General features: G+C 34.7%; 1 protein-coding gene and 1 long non-coding RNA gene across 2 annotated transcripts in view; one reads left to right on the forward strand and one right to left on the reverse strand.

The window, feature by feature from the left end:
• Window positions 1–19,848, forward strand: part of LOC133841539 (histone-lysine N-methyltransferase 2D) — a 46,567-nt gene extending 26,719 nt beyond the window's left edge. Inside the window, exons 2-3 of the mRNA XM_062274100.1 lie at window positions 10,909–11,069; window positions 11,166–19,848. Coding sequence (XP_062130084.1) covers window positions 10,909–11,069; window positions 11,166–11,225 — 221 coding nt within the window. The 3' untranslated portion in view covers window positions 11,226–19,848. The remainder of the gene's footprint in view (window positions 1–10,908; window positions 11,070–11,165) is intronic.
• On the reverse strand, window positions 4,070–4,827 carry LOC133843301 (uncharacterized). Its single transcript, XR_009894495.1, has 2 exons — window positions 4,460–4,827; window positions 4,070–4,386 (listed from the first exon to the last, which is right to left on the reverse strand). It is a non-coding gene; the product is annotated as an uncharacterized LOC133843301 (long non-coding RNA).
• Window positions 19,849–25,992: the final 6,144 nt, after the last annotated feature.

Consider the following 25,992-nt stretch of genomic DNA (forward strand, 5'->3'; position numbering starts at 1 on the left):
TCAGTGCACAGTGGTTCAAGTCTTCTAGAATGTTGTACGCGACAATTTTATTTAAATTTGCAATTTGTCTTGACATTGATCTTTTAAATTAAAAGTATATTATATAAATATATATTTTAAAAATAAGTGAAGGTTATTCTTAAAGCTTTGGATTAGCACTATTTTTAGAGCTAAGATTGATTTTAGAAACTTTTTCTGTTTTACGATAAAATATATAAATTCGTTCATTTTTTTGGTTTTGCGTACGAATTTGGTAATTTTTGCAATTATCAGAACAGAAAACAAAACAGAAAGAAAATTCCAAACCCATTCTTAGCTCTAATTAAAGTACTAATCTAGAGCTATAAGAGTAACATTTTCTTATTTTTAAAATTGTTTCAGGTTATGTTTTTTTTGTTCTCTGCAAAGATGGTCGCTCGAGACATCCGTCAGAGAATTACTAATATATTGAATTATTTTATATATTATTTCAATTTAATTTCAATTTCAATTTCGTTTTTTTTCGATAATGGTCAAGAACTGTATGATATATCCATATCATTTAATTTCTATTATTGATATTTTTCTTTCATTCGATGCCTAATACTAATAATCATTTGCCTTCCAAAATAATCATCACACTTTGTCGAAAGTTTTGTTCAAAACTTATATTGCATTATTCTTTTCACGAATGCTTTGCTTGTGAATGAATTCAAATCCAGTCCGCAAATCTACTTGCTAAAATATTAAAATGAGAAATTGGATTTTTTAATCATGTGTTTTGCTTAAACCACAGTGCTAAGGGCTCAAGGGGTCAGGTGGACGAGGTCACAACAAACAGACACTAAAAGTCACAACAAATGCTAAGGAAGAAGTGGGAGCAAGATGGCAAACTGCAGGGTGTTAAGCGCGCAGCATAATACACAGAGACAGAAAGGGAGAGCAGATAAAGAGCGAAATTGAAGGAGAGAGACAGAGAAGCTGTTTTTCTCGGGTTTTGTTGTCATTTGCAGTGTGCGGCCTAAAAGTATGCTACATTAAAATTTTAGTGTGTCAATTGTGTGTATGTGTGCGTGCATGTGTGGGTGTGTGGGTGTGTGGTTATGGCAGTCACGTAGCAGGTAAAAATGGTATACATTCATATACGTGTGTGTGCGCCTTGTAATTGGCGTTTAAGGCTTTGACGTCAAACCTAAATAATAATCGTTCGCACTTTTGTTTGCCATCCCCTATTCCTTATTCCTTCCAGTCCTGTATCCGCTGTCTACTTCTGCTGCCGCTGTTGCTGGCAGCTTTTGTTTTGCGCTTTACATTTATATATTTTTTGTTGCCTACCCAATACATATGTCAAGGCAGAGGCTCAAACTATTCAGTATACTCGTATGATAAGGTGTTCTAATAGCGTTGACGCTGCGTTCGTTGCCTTTGACCTTTAAATGAGCAATTAAAGTAATTAGAATTACAATTTGCAATTGACATGAAAAAACAGCAGCAGGCAAACAGCGTATGACAGACATTGCTGTGGCAAGACCATAAACGTTTTCCCTCAGCACATCATTAATTTATATAAAAAAAAAATAACGAAAAACGACTAACACAACACAACAACAACAATTACAGTAAAACAAAACAACAACAAGAAGAAGAGGAGGCAACTTGCAGCTTGGCAGCACAACACAACGCCCCAAGGTCTGTGGCATGAAGCTCATTTGAAATGTATCTAAAATGTGGCAACATTTTATATTAATTACAATAGAATGAACTGAGCTCAGCTCAAAAGCATGTTAAAGTGAATTTTGCGCTAAAAATGGAAATGTGAAATTCTCTGATTAAAAAGCATAATTTTTTGAATATAATTAAAGCGCACATTTTTTATGCTAACACAGAATCAGATGATCACATAAAATGCGATTATTTATGCTGCCTTTAATTTTTTTTTTGGGGTCAGTCGACGATTTTTGTGACCATCGAAACTTTTAATGGGTTTTACTTTTTGGCTGGGACTTTAAGCGCTTTTAACGCTTTTTAATTGCCAATTAAGAAGTTTAGCTGGCTCAAAAGAGACTTGCTGAAATTATACATGCGAGTGCATATAAAATGCGATGCTGCCTGGCACATCGATTGATTTGTTGGCAACGTGGATGACAAGGACAATGGGTGAAAGCAAATGTTGAGAACTCAAAACCAAACTAGCACGCCTTAACAAATTCATTTAATTTGGCCTAACAAAAAAAAGGAAAGGAAGAGCGATGAGTGAAGAGCGTAGTAGCAAAATAAACAGCGTAGAAACAAAATGAAACAAAAATATGAGTTTTTTATTACACTCGCTGAAGAAAAAGAAAACAGCGAAAACGTAAGGAGCATTTTCGCATGCTTTATATGCGTGCTAAAAATAGAATATGCCTGCCAAGGGGCACACCCAAAAAGCAGCTGAAGTAGCCCAACTTGCAGATGGAGATGGAGATGAGAGCTCATTGCTGAGAACTGCGAGCAGATAGAGAGAGAGCTGGAGAGAGAGAAAGAGAGCGAGCGCTAAGCGACGTGATGTGGGCTGCGAGGTTTGGGTTGTGGGAAGTGGAAAGCGGGAGACGGGAAGTGGGAAGCGGGGCCTGGCACAAGACAAGATTACAAATGTGTAAGCAGCAATTCCCAAAAGTTTCACAGTGGCTCCTTCATTTGTGTTTGTGTCTGTCTGTGAGCCTGCGTGTCTGTCTGTCTGTGTGTGTGTGTGTGTGTGTGTCTGTCTCTTTCTCTGTGTGTATGTGTGTGCGTGAATGTCTGAGAACAGACGAGGCATATCAAACTGTTGATGGTTTGTTGCTTCTTTATTTGCCTCGTTTTGTTTGTTGCTATATTTGGCCATTTTGTCCTTGCTGTTGCTGTTTGTGTTGCTGTTGCCGTTGCCGCTGCCGTTGCCATTGTTATGCTTTGTCTTATGGCTGTTGTCAGACGCGACTTACATATATAGAGATATATATAACACATTTAATATATATATATATATGTGAACATATATGAAAAGTGTGTCTGTACATGCTATTGTCAAGCCCTGGCCGCGCCTTAAAAGCTGTGTGCTTGTGTGTCTGCTACCAAGCTAATTAAAATATATAAGCATTGGCATTTCCTTGACTAAATTGTGAACTGTTGAAAGGTATTGGCACACTTCTGTCCTGATTAGTTAAATTGGCGAGTTGCAAATGGCCTACTTGGGTGGTTCTCTGTGTGTGGCCAATCTTAATTTCATCTGCCAGTTGTTATTTTTGATTTTGATATCAAGGTTAGTCGAGCACAATGACAACAGCTTAATTGAAATGAAATAATCTATATAGTATGTTGTATGTAAAGCCAACTTGTTAAGGATAAATTCCAATTACATTCATTTTTTAGTACCCGCTCATCAGCATTAAATATAGCTCATGATCATAAAAGAATAAGAACTTACTTGGCTGCCCATAAAAGAAAAATACCAAACGAGTTGGGTCATAAACTATGAATGACTAAATCCTCCAACTGCCACGCAAATTATGTTTTGCAACTCAACTCGCCAAAAATTTCTTCTCGTTGAAAGCCAAAGAATATGTATGTAAGTCACTTTTGCCGGAGAATGCTTTTAAAATGTGTGTTACAAAATGCAAAATGCTCTCGTGGCATGTTTCTGCATGAGAAGCACATCAAGTGGACACCCTCAATTTGCATATTAAGTCATATTTTGTGGGTGGATGGCAGCACCCTTTTGGCAACTACTTATACACAAGGGACATGTTTTTGCTACTTTTCTGCTGGTGCCACATTTTGGTGCAGCCAGAGCGTGCTTCTAATGTGGTCGATGAAATGGTCTATTGATGTTGGGGTCCAAATTTTGCATATATAGTAGACGGCACGGTTTGCTGGAAGAGGGCTTAGTTTATAGGAATTTCACAACAAATAATTCGCTATTCTCGGCTTTATATGGTCAATGAATCACGAATACTCTTAAAAAAAACTGGTTGTTTATTAGAAAAGAATACAAAATTAGTAAATATAAGAGATCTCACTCTAATTTTTACTTATTTGGCATACAAAATAATTTTAAATAAATTATTATTTGGAATAAAGTAATATATAAATTTGTATGAGGAATAATTATGAATTTCAAATTTGTTAATAGAATAGAACATTTCATTTCCTTTAGACTATAAAAATTTGTTGTTGTTCGAACTACTAGATATGTATATGAGTATGATAACTAAAAGGTTTCTCATGTTATGCGTGGCCTCTTCCGTTGGAGCTGTTTATGCTGTTGGTATGTGACTTTGCTTTTCGTTTATGACATCAAAAATTGTGCAAATTAAGCTAAATGGTTGTGCTCCATAGGAGGTCAGGATGTGACTTGAGATGTGCTCCACAATTAGCTTGCAGGCACTGTAGCTGAAAGCAAAAACCAAGAAAAATCTAAGCTTATTCAATTACAATAAATGCAAAGTAGGCGTAAGACACACACATCAAAACACACGTGCACAAACAAAAATTGGCTGCGAGGCCTCGCCGACTCACACACACACACACGCCGATACATATACGCCACCTAGCGGCTAATTTGTATCCATTTTCATTCATACATAGCCCATGTATGTAGGTGAACAAAATACAAGCTGAAAAGAGCAAAATACCAGAAATAAAATACTGTTTTTGATATCTAGTACGCATATATCATGTTTATAATGGAAGCAAAGGTTTGAAGGTTTTAATTTTTTTTTTTCCATTTTTATATTTTGAAGTTAATTAGAAATCGACTACCAATTTGGCAACTTGTGTCAAGCTTATTATAAATTTACAAGACTTATTTCAGCGACTGAATTACTGTTAGTGGAACTAACTAAATAGAACGAACATGAATGTAGAGAGAATTTCATATATGTATGTATATGTAAATTGAACACACATTTCCTATGAAATGTATAAATTTGCCAGCATGTGTGTATGAGTGGGAACAACAGTTAATGGTAAACAAAAATGAATGTATGCTGAGATAATTGATGCAAAAATCAGCCGCACATCTGAGATCACAAACGATGTGCCAAAAAATGCTAAAATGCCAGGTAGTCTTAAAATAATATGCACACCAATTTTCATACAATGCTTTTGAGCGTGAAATTTAATCAAAACCTCATTAGAGAACCGCCCAAATGCTGCCCCTTAACTTCACCGCCCCTTAAAATTATGACAGCTTACCAAGTCTGGGGCAGAGAAAGGACTCGTTGACGAAGCAGACCTGTATCCCAAATTTGTCGACAAGTAAAACATGGAGCTAGACCCGAAAAGAAAAATGTAAAATAAAAGAAAAGAAAAATAAATTGAATTCAATTTTTGACACAGGCACACTAGACACAAAGCACACTGAATATGTCACTGCAAAATTGGTTTTGTTTGGGGCTCACAAAAGTGAAATTTGCCAGTCGTAAAGCGGTGGAATCTTAAGATTAGGAGCAGAAAGCCTCTGACTGAATAAAGATGTGTAGGGTACGAAGGCGAAGGCGAAGACGGCTTTGTAATGGGCAAAGGGGTTAGGGGGTAATGGCGAAATGAGAGCCCATCAATTTTGCAGTTGTCATTTATAAATTTGCTCATGCTTTTGTTTTATGCATTCGGCCATTTTGCTATTTACGGTTGAAATATGCATGAGAAAACCACCGGAGTAAGCTGAGTGGGTATTTGCCTTAGGTGGGTGAGTGTTTTTGGAGGGGTGTATTTGTTAAGACGTAAGTTTAATGTTCCGACTAGCCAACAGAAGCAGCAGTAGCAGCAGCAGCAGCCAGAATCTCATTTAGCAGTTTCTTTGCAGCTCCTGCTCCTGTTTCAGCCGCCTGTTTATGTGCACCACATAAAACTATCAATTTATTGCTTCAAAATCGTTGCGCGCTGTTTCCTTTTGCTGCTGCTTCCTTCAGCTTCCTGCAGACGACGCCCTCACACACATACACACACACAAACACATTGAATCAACTGCATTGGTGTGGTAGTGTGTGTGCGTGTGTATGTTTCTATATAGATTGCATTGCGAGCTCTCGTTTCGTGGGTTTTGTTATTATTGTTGGCAGCATTTTAGGCGCCATGCCGACGAGACAACAGGCGTTTCGCTTTGGCTTTGGCGTTGCTTTTGGCTTTTGCTTTTGGAGTTTGGCTCTTTTGCTCTTTTGACTCTTTCGGGGAGTGGGCGAAAAAGGTTTTCTCTCGCTCGAACTTTGTTACAATATTTTCAACTTATTTTTGCGGCGAACTCTTATTCACAGAACTGCCTTGCATTACGTATACGCCATGTACTCTCTCTCTCTCTCTCTCTCTCTCTCTCTCTCTCTCTTTCTCTCACTCTCTCTATCTTTATCCATCTCTCACACTTTCGAATGCCGCTTTGTCGACAAAAATAGCAGCATTTGCTTTTTGGCTGCCCCAACACACACACGACAACAGCAGCAGCAGCAGCCCCAGACTCAAAACCTGCTCCCTTCTTCTATTGCTTCGCAACTTTTGACTTGGATTCACTGCTCAGCTGCGACTTGGCAACAGCCAAATCCTTTTTATGCTTTTGATTTTTTGACACTCGACGTGTTGTTGCTCTGCTTGTTGTTTGTTTGTCATGTCTGTTGCTATTATTGTTGTTGTAGTTGCTCTTGCTGAGTGTCTTAGTGTCAACATGCGTTGACTCTTTCAAGCTTATGTCCTGGCTTATATGGCATAGTAACAGGATGTCGCAACTTGGTACAGTTGTGTCTTATCTACATAAGTTCTACTCCCACTCCAAGATCTAAACTGGATTTGCATTACTACTCGAACAAGTGATGAATACAAATTTCACATGAGAAGCTGTCAAAACTTTAAAATTCCATAAATTTGCATAACCCCTTTCGATGAAATGCAATTGTCGATAGACTCTTTATTGCTTTCAAATCAAACAATAACTTAGTAAGAATTGAAATTCTTCAGCTCTTGAATAATTTATCTAGTCTAGTCTTATAAATTAAAATCTTAAAATACTGCTTCATTAACATAAACACCTAAAACATGTATTCGTATAATTGAAATCAAATCATGCCTGAATAAATTTATAATTTTGAGAGGAGTTAGTTTTTATGTGAGGAAAGGTTTAACAGAGTTAACCAACCTTAAATTAATCGAAAATTTTATTAAATTATTTTATAGTATTTATAGCAAATTTTAAAAACTAAAAAAAAAAAGAATTATTTTAGCTGTTAGTGAAAATTTCTCTTTGTTAATACTCAATTCATTGCCGACAGCTTGTTTAAACTTTTGCCAAGCCATTAATATGACTTCTTCTCTGAAAATTTGCAATTATAAAAGAAAAGTTTTTGCAAATGGCAACTCGACGCAGCTGTCCACTTTCTGTTGGCTACCTGTAGGCGTTTCACCAACTGAGAAATGCACATCGAGAAGCAGCACACAAATGAAAAATAAAATAACTTCTGCTAGCTTATTTCGATTTATTGCACTAACGATAAGCAACTAAGGCGACGACGCTATAGAGGGAGAGAGAAGAGAGTAAGAGAAAGAGAGAGCGACAATAAACAAGCGCAAAAATCAATTTAAAGTTCAATAGCCTCGCTTGGCCCGAAAGGAAAAAAGATTGCAAATAGAAAAAGGGAAGGAACGCCAACAACAAACTATACCAAAATTTCAGCCACGGTACAACTTGCAAGTTGCAACTTGTGCACCCACTCAGCCAAACCATCCGAACCGTGTCTCTCTCTCTCTCTCTCTTGCTCTCTTTCTCTATGATGGCTCTTTGCAGTTTGTCTTACAGTGTGTGTGTGTGTGTGCAAGTTATTTGTGTGTAAAATTAAGTTCAAAGCACAAAATGTGGGTTGACAACAACGGCAAATGGCCCGGTCTGAAAAGCGAGTGCTGAGTTGCGTTGACTGCAATGTAAATGGCACAACAACGATAGCAAAAACTATGCTAACTGTAAGTAGTAATGGGTGTGCACCTTCCTTTTGTTATATGTATATGTATGTATGTATGTGTTTATGTTTGTATATGGGAATGGATCAAGGAACGTCCACACAGCTTTCTAACCAATAAGCCGATCTGGCAACGCTGCTCTGCATTCAATTCAGTATATTATTTCCGATAATGTAGTTTGAGTCATCGATAATAAGAACAATCGAAAGAGTCCTACTTTGAATGGACTTAATAGAAGTTGCGAAGACATGATCACATTACGACACGTTATTTAAACCTAGCAGTTAAAATAAAAAGAATTAAATGCCAATTACCATATACATACATATTATTACAAGCGCGTAAGGTGCTTTAACTTATGTATAAATACGAGCTGTCATCGTTGATGCGATTTATTAAATCAGTATGCATTGCTATCAAGTGGCGAAGAGTGGGCGTGGCCAAACGTGCGCAAGTATCCATTGACGCAATTAAATACGATGTCGGCGGCGACCGCGAAGCACATTGATAAATGGCAATCGACAACTCTGTTGTCGGCGACAAAGTCATCATCGTCATCATCATCAGCATGATAATCGTCATTGCTTCAAGCTCTTCAAAATGCAAATGTCGCTTTAGCACGCCACGAGCCTTCTTCAGTGGTGGTATTGGTTCGACTTTGACTTCGTGTTGTGAACAATGGGTCTAATGAGGCATTTCGCGCCAGAATCACATTGGCACTCACAATTTTTTCACCTGCACATCAATTGATTTCACACAGCAGAAGACAGACAGCAGACACTTGGCAACATGAGGCCGTCTTCATTTGGCAGACAAACTAAATAACACAAAACACAACACAACTGAGAAGTGCCGAAAGGGCTGTAGCCCCATTCCCCATTCCCCATTCCTATCCAAAGTAGCTGTTCTGACGGGGCGGCCTGTGCTAAACAATTGAGTGTCAAGTTGCGCACATTGCTTATGCACTTTTTGCAGCTGTCACTGTTTCCGTTTGCCATTGCTTGTAATGCGCATTAATGTATACGAGTACAGCAAGGTGATTCAGCAGAACTGGAAGTCGTCGTATTTTCTTGTAAGGCGTTGACAACCTGTACAGAGAACTCGGGACATGCGGCTGACAAGTGTTGAAGGGCAGGCACTTATTTTTTGCTTTATTTGGAGTGTGAATGTGTGTGCGTAGAAGACACTTGTAAAAAAGCTTCATTAATGAAACTACAGTTGTCTCAGCTGGGGTGCAAAAGTGTTCGCTACTTTCGAGCTGAATGAATGAAATGTGCAAACGCAGCAAAATGTTGCAACTGCGTTGCATCGTGTGTACGTTACGAGTGTCGTGTATCGTATTTCAGTGTGATTTACACCCAAGTGTGACACATACTTATGCGACAGTCACACCGTTATGACAAACGGGAGTTGACATGCCACCTGCAACAGATCAAGATAAGGTGTTTACTGAATGGAGTCGAGTTTGAAATGAAGGAAAGAATTTAATGTTTAAGTTTGAACATATTTGTAGAAATCTGTAGAACTGTAAAAGCTAGGAAGATAGACTTGTCATAAATAATATTTTAGTTTACTTAACACAACACAATAAGTTAAGACAATTGCAGTTTAATATGCATACATGAAATATGTACCAGAAACATACAAAAATGCAATCTGGCAACGCCAATTATAAATAGCGCCAGCTATGGAATTTATTCATACCTAACTAAAGTCACTTGTGTGCTAAATATGAATTCATAAGAGACAAGCAAATTGGCAATACACAATATTCCATAAAATAAACCACTCTGGATATTGCAATTTGATTTTATTCTTGTTTTTAAAATCTGCCCAGAATATCAAAATAGTTGCAACAAATTCATATGCTTATCTAATAAATATCCTGTTAACATCGCCAACACATTTGCCAAAAAATAAGAAGCAAAGTGTTGAGCACAGAAATGAATGAATTTAATTTCGTAAAATGGAAGTATTTGTAGTAGCAACATATAAATGTGCAAAACTCAACAAAAGGCCAACAATTCATGTGCGGACATATCGGGAAAAAAGAGACGAGCAGAGAAAAAGTGCAGCAAAACTACAGCGTTGCTTTTTTCCAATCGCGAGGTACAAAAATAGCGCAACAAAGTCGTCGAAAAATTGGAGCTATGGAGCAAGTGAGGGGGGGGAAGGATGGGCGGATGTGACGGCGAAATGGGTAAACGTATATGGGCAACTTCAACAAATCTCAATACGCAAACATGTAGCCAGGAGCAACAATAACAATGACAACAACGTCTGTGTGTGTGTGTGCTTATGTGTGTGCATGTGCGTGTATGTATGTGTGCATGTGGCAGAATGGTTGAAACTAAACCGGAGGCGCCAACATGTCCTACAAGTGATTTATTTTTATGTATTTGTTTGCAGAAAGAAAAAAGCATCGCGAAATGCCACAAAAAATAATGTTGTTGTTGTTGCTGCTGGTGTTGTTGGCGTTGCTGCTGCTGGCGTTATAACTGTTGTTGTTGTTGTTGTTGTTGTTGTTGTTGTTGTTTTTGTTGCTGTCTCCGTCGTCGTTGCAAGGGAATCCTCGTTGGCCTGGCCAAACAGCGGGTATCCTGCAAGCACCGAAAGTAGTAAAGTAGCAAGTAGCAAGTAGCAAACGTGCAACTATTTATAACGTCGTATGCCGCTAAGCATCGACAGCGACAGCGACAACGTTGTGATGGATAAAGGGGAAGGGAAATGTGGGAGAGAAGCAAATAGCAAATAACGGAGCATACTTTTATGCGGGTGTCGTTGCTACAACTTCCAACATTTAGACGCAAATCATGGCGGACATTAGCGTGCTCAAAGTTTTGCTTGGCAAGTTGAACGATTTATGCGGAAAGTTCTTACCTGAGTGTCGGTCTGCGGCGCATGCAACATTTATGGCAAAAACTATTTTGACTAACTGTGCAAAAACCTTTACGTTTCATGTCTTCTGTCTTTCAGAGTGCCCCACCGCAATGGATGGCATGGAGCGCTTCGCATGCCCCACACCAGATCTGCAGGGACGCTATCGTTGCATAGACGATCATGTGCTATGCGATGGCTTCATCGATTGTCCGGAGGGCGAGGATGAGGACAGAAGATCCTGCATGTTCTACAAAACGGTAAGTTTTCTACTCTTCACTTTCGATTGTCATCCTAAGCGAAATATGTGAGTTTTAATTTCGTTTTTCTTCTCTCTTGTGCTCCTCCAATTTCAGACGAAAGCTCATTTGGATGTGTTAGCAGATGCGTTATTGCGCTGGGCGCGAGGGCGTTAAGTTTACACACATTCACACAAAGGCATACACACACAGACATAACATACACAGACATACATACATACACACACACACACACACACGACAGCTAGAGAGAACCCACGTTAAACATAAATTACAATTAGTTTTACGATATATATTTAAAATTACACTTTCAAACATATTAAGTTTAAATTTGTCCAACACACACAAACACATTACACAAACACACACACATACTGTTAAACCAACCACCCGCCTGCTCGAAACCCTAAAAAGAAAAGTATTCAAAAAGAAGAATTAAATCAAAGTTGCGGCATGAAAAAAATGGTAATTATTGCCAATTGAATATTACTGAAAATGAAAGAACAACTCTAAGAGGCAGCAAATATAAATAAAAGGTATGATTTCGATAATTACTACACTATTATTAATTATTGATATAAACAACAAATATTTAACAAAAACAAAAAAACAATAAGCAGATACTCAATAAAAAAAAAGAAATTACTCAAAAAAATGGCGTTAACATTTCGAAAGCTATAAAGAAAATCCAAAAAAAAAAAAGAAAATGAAAACCAAATAAGCAAATGATATTAAAACAAAATGTCGCAAATTTCCCCAAAGTGTTTTTCATTTATTGTTTTGCGCATTAAATCGGGCCTAAACTATTTTAGTATATATTAAAAGCAAAACTAAGTATTCAAGAATATATTTCAAATATATATACAACAGAATACATATACGTATCTGTATACTTATATATATATAAATAAATCTATATATGTAAGTATACAGATATGCATATTTCGTGTACATTATTTAACTATACGTGTATTAAAGTTTAAATGTTATAGCAGCAAAACGGCAAACAAAGCAAAACAAAACAAAGCAACAACAAAAGAAAAATAGTAAAAATAAATCAAAAAATGCGTAAAAGGAGCAGAAAAAGAAAAGCGAAAGAATGAAAGAAAATTATATATACATATACACAAAAAGAAAGAATTAAAATGAAAAAAAACACGAAAAAAAAAACAAAATAAGGACAAAAAGAAAACAGAAGCAGATATTAATTATATATAGTAAATATATACATATAACAACTAAATATACAATTAAAAATTGACATAGGTTTTATTGCAATGATAATGCTGATAATATGAATACGAATGCGATTGCGAATCCGTTTGCCACTGAAAACTGATATCGGATAAAACTGATATTATCATGTTAATGATAATTCTAATGCTAACGAAAATAATGATAACTAATGATGATGCCGTAGGTCTATGATTGTATTAATGATATTTAAAAACCCAAAAACAAACAATATATATATATACAAATTACATAAAAATAAACAACAAAAACATTTACAAAAAAACGTGGAGAAAAAACTAATACAATGAAGGTATAACATTTACATAACAAAAAGACTTGACTTGATTATACTTATTATGATTGATAGTTGAGATTATCATTTATTAATTACAAAAAAAAAGTTTATGCATTTGATTTACAACAATATATATATATTTGCCACTAACTCGTATTTATGGCAGCGACAACTTTGATTTAAATACCATAATTATATGTATGTGTATTGTGTATATAAATTTGTCAAACTACATTTGTTTTCATCTAGTTTAAGCTATCCTTTCATCTGTATGTAGAAATCATTTTGCCTGCGTTTTTTGTATAGTTATTAATTTAAGTTTTCTAAATAGTATTTCGTCTCACGTTATTATTTTTCATATATGAAACAGTTCTCATGGAAATGGCAGCTATGTAGTTAAGAAAAATTTATTTAAATCAAGTATATTTAACTAACAATGGACTTATAAATATATATATATAACGTAACAAAAACAAAAATGAACTAAACTTATACAAAAATAATATACTTATAATGTTTAGTTAAATGCCTGTAAAAATGCTAAACATGAAATCGGAAACTCGAGAAGGAAGGAGAAGAATGAACCTATTATAATAAAAATCCATATAATTTACCTCAGTTCTCTTTTTGTTTCTCGATTCTCAATTTTTGCGTTGAATAATTACAGTTGAAAGCAAATACAACCGTGGACTGTACTAAAAACAAATTTAATACAAGAGATAATATAATTATTAAACGTTAATAACTTTGAATAGCTGATAAAAGACAAAGAAAGAATGACAAACAATGATGACAAATTGTACATTTTAATATATTACCTATTATTGTTATTATGCATACAGAGTTCCAACAAACAATCAATTATGAAAACAATCAACAACACATTTTTAAACCGAATACCCAAATGAAATTAAAATGTTGAAACGGTTGTGTATGCGGAATGACAACTAATGAATAAATAACAAATTAATCCATAATGAAAAGTGCAAAGTTATTTTCCAACTTTTGTTAAAGTCTCTTTCTCTCTCTCTTTCTTCTTCTTCTTCTGTTTGATATACATTTTAATGCCAACTATTATGTAAAGAATAATATACAGAAATATTAATGAAATAACATATGAAATTGCGAGCAATAAAATTTCATATCTTATACACAGTACGTATAAAATGCAAATAATTATAAACAATTTATCAAAAGATTTATGAATAAGTTTTCGTTTGCTGGCACACAGCTCAAATGCTCTAATAATGCAATATACGACTAAAGAATACCCTGTGTACCAGCAACCATATGGCAACGATCTTCGTTAAAAGTATTCCAAAATTTAATCGAAATTATTTCATTTTCAGTATTCAGTTTTAATTTCAAGATTGTAGTAATTTGATTTTCTAAAAATAAATGCAAAATAACCCACCTTTATATATAAAACATAATATTAACAAAACATAATAAACTAAACGTTTTCTAAAACTCGACATAAACATTGCCGGATTAGCAAAATGATATGTATAAAACTATAAGCCGAAATAAACTACATCACAATATAAGTATGTTAGCCCTGCAAACCCTTAATAAACAAAAAAGAAAAGCTAAATAAGAAAGTGAAACCCTTTATCCCATAAAAGAAAGCGCACCCAAAGAAAAAAAAAACAGAAAACCGTAAACAAATCAAAGTAAACAAATTGCAAAGCGACAGAAGGAAATTTTAATGACATTTTTGAATGAGAATTGAAATGAACGAAATGAAAAATATACATATACATCTATTTTTGGCCTATTTTTCTATAACCAAAAAAATACCAAATAAATGGAAAACAACTTTTTAAACTGCAACAAAACAAAAACTAAACTTTTATAACACGAAATACAGATGAAAAACAGTAAAAACACAAAAACGAAAAAATACAATTCAATTAATTTGATTTACGTTAATTGTATATACACATAAGTTTATTGTTACTTTCTATGACATTTATTTATTTGCAGTCAACGAAGATCGTTTTAGTATTTTCTTAATTTAGTGCATTTCCTATCATTTCATTCATTTTCTCGGCAAAGAACATTTTGCGTGTAAAACTTTGTATATAAATATTATTAATATTAACTAACTATCGATTAAGTAATCTCGGATTTTCATTTCAATTGTTTGCAATTTTGAGATTTAAATTGACTTTATTTAAATATACACAATAAAATATTTTCGAGTAAAACGTAGAAATATACAAAAAAAAAAAAAAAACAACAAACAAAAACAAAAGAAAGAAAAATACGAAAAACTAGCGAAACGTATAAACAAAAATATATGAATACAACTAATTGTTAAATGTTCAAACATAGACACACTCACACACACACACATACACATACAAACATATACACACATACGCATATATACAATATATATATATATAAGTATATAGAGAACTCTCATACAACACGCCAGTCAATATGCAAGAAAAAGAAAAACATGAGAAAAGGTAATAAAAAGAATAGATAACACTACTTGTATTTATTTGTATTTGTATATTGAAGACACAAAAGAATCCCCGAAACAACAACAACAACAACAACATGAGCAAGAAAACAACTTTATACTTAAAGCAAGAATGCAGCAAATGTCTCAAACGCAATTGCCATTCGCACAATTTAAAAAAAAAAAGATGAAACAAGTAATTAATTGAAGTTCAATTGGAATCCTAATTTTGATCTCTTTGTACTTTGTATTTGTATTTGCTGTACATAAGTTTTGCCTGCATCTCAATCTTAAACTATCTGTCTAACTCAATCTATCTATTTGTTATATCTATCATTTGTATAAGAACAAACACAAACAAAAACAAAGAACAACAAAATAATGTGCGCATTTTTGCGGTCATTCTTTTAGTATAATTATAATTGCATTATAATTTACTGTTTACTTATTAAATCTATTAATAAATTATATATACGAATATTATTATAATACTAAAAACGACAACAACAACAAGAGGAAAACAAACCAAAAAAGATAAAAAAAAAAAACAAAACAAAACAAACGAAACTCTACATGAAGATGAAGAAAACAAATACACAACTTAATATACACTGAAAACAAAACCAACAATGCATTTCTAATTTCATTTTGCGACACCTTTTCCTTCCCACTACAGATGCAAGTCTTCTGAATCAATATATATATATATGTATTTCTGTTGAACTTTCTTTCTTTCTTTGACTTCCCCCTAAGGAAGTGATATTCCAGTTCGCCAGGTTTCTCCACAACAAACACTTCAACACAAAAGACATCAGAACACAGAATACACGGTAAGACTTTACACCTTTACATACACCTGCAGTAAGTTCACATCGAATACTACAAGTAGAAGCTACACTCGTGTCAATCTATGCTTTATAATCACAAAATTTTGCTTTCTCTCACCACATAAATGATCAAAAGTTTGCTGTCAAGTTGAGCTCACTTCAGCTCTTCTCTTTCCCCAAATTGTGAACTGTAAGTAGTTTATGAAACAGTTGAAGTGCAATTCAAAACTGAAAGCTTAGATAATTTCATAGGCAACTTTGAAAGTATTCAAGGAATTCTCTGAGGCCAGGGAGTTAACCACCTTCAACACTTAACGCAATTTCCGAGTTAGTCTGAGTTGATGCCAAAAGGCAATCCAGTTATCATTCCAACTTTTTTGTGTACTTAACTTATTCCTCTCGCTACACAAACTTTTCAACAATGCCCAGGCAAAAAGAATTTTTTCATCAAGTTTTAATCAAATAAATAAGCAGCAGTAATACAAATAGATTAGTGAGCATAAATTAATATAATAAACAAAATAAAAATATATGTGTTAACCAACCGAAATGAAGTGTAATCTTGAACGATAAAGAAGGAATTTTAGAGCGTAGTCACAATTGATATTTTGAATGAAAGAGAATAGTTTTTGATCTGAACGCAGCTGGAAATGGAAAGCAGAAAAGCACAAAGCAGAAAACAGAAAACAGAAAATATTTTCAAAACATAATACTTATTACATAATACTCGTATAAATGTTATTTAGTAAATGAATGTAAATGTATTACCAATTACTCGTAACCAATTGAAACATTTATCAGAAAGTTCTAGCTGGTAGCTCGTAGATACAAATACAATTTTGCTGAGCACTTACATAAGTATTTCGCAATGGAGCTTTGCAAAAAACAAGAATTAAATATATGATTAAAAAGAAATTATAATTATTGTGTTAGATGTCATACAAAGCAGCTTTTTTAGGAGATAAGTGCAAGCCTGGATAATTGTTGAAAAGTTTAGTTCAGCCAGAACTGTAACCACAATTGAATATCAGCAACATTGGAGGTTGCATGCAAATCGAGAGCGAACAATTCATTTAATAACGTCAAAAAACTGTTAACGCAAATATCGTATTGTTGGTGGCGGCTCTATGGAAAAGTGGCCTTCAATAGGCATCAGGTGTTGTGCATCATTGATTCGTCGCTGCTTTTTTTTTCATCGATAGATAACCAAGTATAGAGAATGAGAGAGAGAGAATGCACAAACCAGAATGAACACACAGCGCCCCAAAAAGCAGCACTCAATGCACACAACCAGAGCCACTGATGCAATTCAATGCCACTTTTATTTGTTACATTACTCTCTGCACAATTGCCGCCATCGATATGAGTCCAAAAAATACATACATATATAGTAGCTATCAAAACCTCTAGTTTCCACAGCAGCCTGCTAAATTGATAACTGACATCGATTTGCATGCAAATTGTTGAACTCAATTGTGGTTCTTTCTGTTTCTCGGCACAACAAAATGCAAGTGAAAAAGTGCAGATCCTAGAATGAAAACTAAAGCTAAATGAGGCGCTGATTAAACTATTTTTATAATTTCATATTTCTGTTATGTGGTGAGACAACAAGTTAAAAATTCTTTAACTAATATGCTAGGTCTATAATCAAAACAATTTACCGTAACATTTTAGTTATGTGGTGAGAAAATTTACTCTTGAATTCCCAAACTAGGATTCTAATTAAAACCATTCTTTGTACAATAAACATCATTTCAACTTTATTAATTATCTAGAATTATTTAGTTTCTAAAAAGTACTTTTCACTTTTGAAATAACTAAAAATAGTTAGCTTTATTCCCATCCATGAGACGCGACACACAAATGTGGAAATTTGTTGCGCAGTTTAGCAGCGTAGTTGATTATGATGACTTACCCAGATGGAAGAAGAACTCGGCGCTGATTGCGAGTTAAGGCTTTGCAAATGAGTGACAAGAGCGCAATGAGTGCAGCATATGAACATGAACATGAACATGAACACGAACATACACGAGACACTGTGAAGCCGGCATAAAAGTTGTGTTCATCACATAGTTTTGTTTCATTTAATTTGCATGCTGCAGTTTTAGTTGACAACATTTTAATTTGAATAATTCGCTTGACGAGTTCATTAGAAAATAATTATGTTCTTGAACACATACACACACACAGAGTCACACACACACTCCTGTAAATGTCCGCACTTGTTAAATGTTAAACAATATTAAACAAACACACACACACATTTGATGGCAACTTTAATAAAAATATCATAAATTAAATTTATAAAAGGCAACGTTAAGTACACATATTGAATATTTATGCAATTCATTATTATTACAATTGCACGCATTATTGACAAATTACTTTTAATTTCAACAATTAGCAAACAATTTGCACAACTGCACATTTATGTGATAATTAAAAACGAAACGAAAAATACAATTTTTTATTACATATATATATATACATAGATACGTATATATATGTAAATATATTGCACCACAATTGCACTTACCAAACAACAAAATTAAAAATATCGAAAAAAAACAAAACGAAACGAAACCAACAAAAAAAAAGCACTCTGAACTCTGAATTTAGTAATTAATTAATAGATAAACTCTACGTTTAATTTGTTTAGTTTGTGTTGAACAAAGCACAATTTCCACAATTTGCACAAATTAGCACAAAACTAGCAAACAAAAAACAAGAAGGAAAAAGAGATGCAACTGCTAATTAAACATATTTATTGGGGGCTCATTCAACGCGACCGTCCAGAGTTTTGTGCAAAGCAGAAAGTCTTCCACCAGCACCAACAAACACAGTTTACAAGCAGTTGATATAAAGTGGAAACAACTGAGACTGTGCAAAAGTGAACGAACACAGAGAGAGCGCACACTTTGGACGCCAGCTGAGAACCCAGAAACGGAAAATTCTTGAAGAAATCAAAATATTTTCGAGCTATAAAATAAGTAGTCACAAGTACCTTAAAGCAAAAGAATCGTTGTATGAGTGTGTGTACTCATAGATATCTTCGAGTATGCACCGAGAGGGGGAGATGGCAAAGCGTAGCTACAAACAAATAGACCCTGCACTAACACTAACTGCAACTGCAACTACAACTACAGCTACAACTACAACAACAGCAACAGCTACACTATCCTGTATCCTGTCATACACAAGCAGCTTGAAAGCAATCCGTCCTGAAACTGAAACTTTTGAGCAGACAAATTCTTCAATCAAATACAACTCGGTTTGAGCAAATTCGATGACAACTACTTAGTAGAGAACGACTATTTAGAACCCTCACACACACCAATACATAACGCGCACACGCACACATCCAAACCAAAACAAAACAAAACAAAACAAAAAGAAATGCACTTATAATGTAAATGTTGTGATTTAAATGCACCGCCTCAAAGTATGCACCAAGAAATTTTTGAAAAATGTATTTTTGCACAATTTTTAAAATCGCACGAACCAAAAATTATTGATGAAAATTAAAACAAAATACTAATGTAATCGAAATTGTATTGTATTTCAATTGTATAGCAATTAAATTGAAGAAGCCCCTTAACAATTAACAAACCAAATATATTTATAAATATACGCGAAAGTTATTAATATTTATTCAAATTATATTACAATTAAATGGTCAACATGAAGAGAGATTTTTGTATTCAGTTTTAATTTTGTGTCTTTTAACTTTTCAACAAACTCGAGAAAAGTCTGCAAACAAAATAATGAAAACCAAAAAAAAAACAACAAAAAACAAAAAACGAGAAAATTAGCCGAAACCTTCAATTGATGCAGCTAATTGGCCCAGGGTCAGTGCTCTGTAAATACAAATACCAAATACTTGTACTTACTTGAAAGGAATGCTATGTAAATAAGCCACGAAGTAAATCGAAAAACAAAATAACAAAATGAAGATAAAAACGAAATGAATTGAATGAAGTAATAACTCAAAAGCAAGCAAAGTAAACCATAACCGAAACAAAAAGAAAAAAACAAAACCAAAAACCAAAACAAAATGAATGAGCATCGTTTTTAACTTTAATTATAATGGTTTATGTAATGAATGGTAATCCACAAAGGAAATCCTACTATTAATTTCTAAGTCATTTAACTTGTAAATTATTATGGTTATAAATGTATAATATAAATGTAAACATACAGCAGGCAGAGATGGTGCCCCAATGTGTACCCCTTATGTGTGTGTATGGTTATAAATTATGCGAAAATTATGTCTGCCTACGAATCTATATATATACATATACATATATACACTTAAATATAAAGCAAACCAAAACAATTTACATGTATTCCAGACTAACTGAACAACAACAGTAGCAGCTGCATTCAACTTGAAGTCGAGCAAACTTTATTATTGAAATTGAAAACGAAATATGCGGCAGATGAAATGAAATGAAATGAAAAATGTATTACAAACAAACAATGCAAGAAAGAAAGAAAGAAATAAAAATATATACATATATACACATTAAAACAAGCAAACCTAATTTATGAGAGTATATATATATATATAACAAAAACAACAACAAAATATATGTAAAATTAAATAAAACGAAGCCTCAGTCAGTATAAAATTGATCGGTTTATTTGATTTTGTCACTTCTTCGCCCGAAACGTGCTCTCATTCTCTGTTCGAATAGATTTTTATGGCACCCATCCACCTTTACTTGTAGATCAGAGGAAAGAATATAATATCCGCTCTTACAGCATTTACTTTTCCATATGCATTTATTTATAGCCCGCAATTTTCGCTTTTAAGTGATGATTGGCGGCCACCGTAAAATGCAAATGAGTTTTTTCTTCCACATTTCATATTTGCATAAACGTAAGTATTTCTTTTTTTGTTTTTGTGTTCCTAATTGCCATTGGAAAATGTAAAATTTAAATAGAAGTACATATTTTTGAAATATGTTTTCAAAAGGGATCCTTCAAGACTTTGAAGAAATGCTTTGATGTGTATTCTTGGCTAAATCACTTCATAAAATGTAAATATATAACTCTTATATTTTGTGAGTAACTTGATCCAAATGGTAAATAGATATGAGTTTCTATTTTAGACCGAATTGAGGCAAATTTAAGCACCTATCAGCAATTTAGAGGATTCTCATACTCTTTTGTTCCCATGGAAACCAGCTTTAAGCGGTTGGCTTTTAATGACTCCACGTGGAGTCCCATGTTGACCTGCTGGGCCACACTAAAGATAGCAACGCGGCTCGGATCTTTGGGAATTCGCGTAAATATTTTTGTAAATAAACAGGTATCATAAATTTTAATTAGTGCCGGCCGAAAACTAATTTCATGCGAAAAAGACCAGCTTGTAAACGTGGGCGCAGTGCGCGCGTGGGTGCTGTGGGTGTGTCTTAAGTCAATTCGGTCCGAGACATAACTCATACGCCATGTGCTCGCTCATGGAGCACCCCATTGCACCCCGGAGTATACACGAAAATTTATTTTGCTTTTGACCCTCAGCCTTCTCGCTGGCTGAGCTGTTGTCTATTTACGTTTAATTGCCTGCCTTTTTGTTGTCTATTGGCTTCTCTCTATTTATCTAATTACAGTTGCTTACAGTCGCATTTTCCTGGAAATCATTGCCAGCTGTGCCGCCTGCTTTTATGCCGATGTATTATGACGTTCAGGTAAATAAAAAAGTCGCGCCGTGCCACACTGAGCGACATAGGCTAAAGTTCACCCAACATGATATAGTTCAAATTCGGTATCGCGTATCCTGTGTTTACTGCACACACAGCCACCACGAAATCTGACATGACCTTTAACCTGACATGTGAATGAGCAAAGCGGGCAAACGGGTTTAATTAAAGTGTGACAAAAAAAAAGCAATTTGGACGGTGAGTTGACCGTTGAATCAAAAAGGGCAATCCAAAACCACTTCAGGTCCTCATTGAAATCGAGTTTTCTTGACCCCGCACCCCGACGCGATAAAACAAATGCCAGAGGCTAAAATGGCATATGCTGGCATTTGCACTCTCGCTTCGCCAACGCACTGCAAAGCGTCCTTAATAAATGGGCTTTCTAGCCTACTGCAATTTTTTATCATTCTCAACGCCTCAACTCCCACACACGCTGCGATTACATGTGGTTTAAGTAGGTGTAATAAACGGAGCTGACTCTGCACTTTGCATTTCAAATCGTAATCAGCCTACCTTTAAAGCTTGATTAAAGTAAGCGATTTAATTGTCTGAGCAACTTTGTTGTAAAAAAATAGTGGCAAAAATATTCAATAAAATTAAAATTATATTTTCAAAGTGATGAATTTAAAAACATCTGTGTTTCCGAAGTATATAAATATAAATATATTTATATTAAATAACAAACAATAATGTCTCTGTGATCTGCACATTCATAATTCTGGATTGTTAAATATTGTATTATTTATTTATTATTTAATATTGTTATATAGTATTATTCCAGTGGTTGACTTTTAGGTTTTTACATTCTAGAAAAAGTGGAAAGTGTTTTTAAAATCACAGAAAAATTTAACCCCCAAAAAAAGAGTTCTTAAAATTTGCATTATATATATCTACAAGTCAAAAATGCATTTGTTTCACCATGTAATTTCCAAAATGATATACATTTATTTACATATACAATTCATTTTGGGAAAGCAGTTTTTGTTTTTAGGGTATTATAACTTTCTAATGATGTATGTAACAGGCAGAAGGAGCAATAAAATATATACATATATTCAACTGGTCTCCACATGTCTGTCTGTCCGTCCGTCCGTATAAACTCCTAGATCTCAGAAACTTTAAGAGATAGGGCTATAATTTTTGTTGACAGCATTTGTTATTGCTGTACATGTATGTATTATGTATCATGTTTCCGACCGGCAAATTGAAAAACATGAATTAAGGAAGCTTAATATTAAAGTTCACGATTAAAAATGTACAAGTCATTTAAGAAACAATTTAATGTCTTTGGTTGATAATCTACTGTATTGAGTATATTTTTGTATTTTTTGGAATATTTATTTGGCAATTTTTAAGAATATTACCGCAATGTTTTTCTTTTATTGAAAATAGGTAGTGGGTATCAAACACTTGTTTAGTTTTTATTTTTCCTTAAACAGGAGAAAAAACAGGTACAAAATACTAAACGATTGAAAAAATTAAATTTATATTTTTGGACTGTTGGATGACATTTTAATATTGGTTCGTATTGATTCTCGCAACGAGTATTCAGAAAATAAGCCAGAGCGTGCCCATTAAGCTTGTTATGCATCCTTTATGGAGTCCAACAAAATTAAAGGTTGCCAATGGACAGTTAATGGTGGGTTGATATCCAATCTGCCCTGTTAAAGGCTTTTATTTAAAAAAAAGAACATTAAAGAAGGTTTGTCGAAAGAAAATATGCGGAATAATGTGTCTATGTATTTTAAGAATAGAGATTCTTAAACCGAAACTTTTCACATTATTTTGACGTAAATTGCGTATGATAATTTGGTAAACAAACATATTTCGATACTATTTATGTACTCTGTAATTTTGAAAGTACAAAACAAATTTGATAAGCTATATTTTATACGCATGTTCTAATGAAAAACTAATGGGCACAGAATATTTCATATTTAAGTACTTCTGGGATTTTTTTTTGGTTTTGTTTTATTTTTGATTTACATTTTAACAAGAAAAACGTATTTTACTAAAAATTAAAAATTACACTTAGTAAATGAGGTGCATGCAAATTTCAGTCAAGAAATGAAGTCAGCTTTCAGAATTCGAAAAGCTAAGAGAAATTCGCTTAAGAACTTATTTTTTTGGCTTGAATAACCAAATGGACGCCCTCGAATTGTCTGTCGGTCGCAATTCGTGACATGCAGTTGACTTTTTAGCTCGAATCGATGCGATGTACGTTGTACAAACAAAAAATAAATTCATCTCAACGGAAAATTCACTAATGCAAAATGTTGCGGTCTATTTCCATAACAGTTTTCTAATATTTGCAAGTTGGATGGAGCTTTTGGCAAAGATCCTGGCACGTTCCGTCCTTGGCTTAACGCACCACAAACACTCACACATACACACACATACACACACACCACACACCACGGACCACGGAGAATTTCTCCTTCGATTTTGCGTGTGGCAGTTGCCACACAGAGCCGCCACCACTTGAGTCAGTGGTCTGTGGTCCGTGGTCAGTGGTCAGATCCAGGGCCATTGTGTGCACTGGACATTAGCCCATATTCTTGTTGATGCATTCTTCTGGTCTTGGTCACAAGTTGTTCTTTATGGCATCATTAAAGTATCTATACCCGATAAGATGCAAATAAATTGCCGACAGTGGGCAGCAGAATGTTGACATCTCTTTGTGATGTGGCAGCCCCGCATTAAATGTGTTGAAATCAACCAACGCAGCACCGCCGCAGCAGCGTTTGTTGGCCTCTTTTGCTTTTTTGCGTCTTTCAACCATTCACGAATGTATCTCACTCTAAAGCAGCGACAGCAAAAGCAACAGCAATAGCAACATCATCATCAGTTGTTCTCATTTACTTTCGTTGGATGAAAATATGCGACGCGTTGTTATTTTTGGCTGGCATCGCTGGCATTTTATATAGAGCCTTTATTAATATTAATGATGTGCGACGCTCTTGTCTGTTCATGCTCCGTGCCTGTTGCAAAATATGTTCGCATTTGCCTTTTGTTATGGCTTTGATTTATAAGCAAGCGTCTGATCATCCGCTTGCTGCCCAGATGGAGTCCGAAAACATTTGCCAATTTGCAAGTGCAAGTGCAACTGCGAATGCGACTGCGACCTATGGATTTCAGTTAGCAACAAAAGTCTCGCTCTCTCGCTGTCATTCGCATTGTCCAGGCTGACATTGTTTTGGCCAAATTTGGCACAGTCAACTGCAAACTGCCAACTGCCAACTGGCATGACAACCAATCAAAAAGCCATCTGCACTTGCCAGCCGTCAGCTAATTTGCATGTTGATCCGGCAAGTGACACCACAGACACAGAGACAGAAACTGCAACAGCAACTACAACTACTACAATGGGTTACCCAACACTTCGTTACTCATGTGGCAGTTAGTTAGTTAGTTGTTCGTGTTGCTACTGTTGCTCCGGTTGTTGTTGTTGTTATTGTTGCTTTCTATGTTATTGCTGCCGCCGGGCCACTCAAAGTAATGTCAACTTCACGTTCCATGCCACCTACTGTAGCAACAATTTTATTGTTAAAATGTTGCCGGAAAATGGCAAATGGCAACCAAATCCTTTGGGCCACCCCTCGAAGCGCACCCTCAACCGTTGTTCACCCCGCAAGTCCATGTCTCATCCTTGCCTCTATAAACTGGCCTTCCGTTCTGCACTATGCTGCATGCTGCATGCAAACAGTGGCTGCTAGCTCTGTTGTTTGTTATTCTTGTTGCAACATTGTAATTTGGTTTGGTTGTGCGCATTGGATTTTTATGGCTTCGTGGCCTTTACATAACGCCCTCGAGCAGTCAACAATGGCACAAAATGGTGTCATTGCTGATGCCTAACTAAAATCAGCAAAATATTCAAATTAAAATGCACATATGAATTACTAGTTTGTTTTATGAAATTATATAGCTGATGAGGACTGAACGAAGTTTTCTGAATATTTACAAATATGTATATTTATGACAATATAACTTCAATTTCTTTAACTTTTATAATTTGCGCTCATAGTTCCCAACGGCATCGATCACAAATCGATTTTCTAATGTCTACCTTTTATCGATATTTTCTTAATGACGCTTTTTCTTTCTTCTCTTATCTATGCATCTTCACTTTAAGTGTTGTGCAATAGTAACTTTTCAAATGTTGATTAGTGTTTAACCATAATCTGGTTGAAGTGTTGTGTGGTGTTTATACACCACATTCTTATGAATTAACTTTTTAAAAATAAAACTACATATTATTTTTAATCAATTGCGTTTAACGCTTTACCCCATTGTTCTTTTCATGCAGTGCAGTTTTCTAATTTATTTGCCATACATTTGGGTTAGTTTTTTGTGTCACTTTTGTTATCAAATCAAATAGTTCGCCTTG

Source organism: Drosophila sulfurigaster, chromosome 3, assembly GCF_023558435.1.
Source record: "Drosophila sulfurigaster albostrigata strain 15112-1811.04 chromosome 3, ASM2355843v2, whole genome shotgun sequence".
NCBI lineage: Eukaryota > Metazoa > Arthropoda > Insecta > Diptera > Drosophilidae > Drosophila > Drosophila sulfurigaster.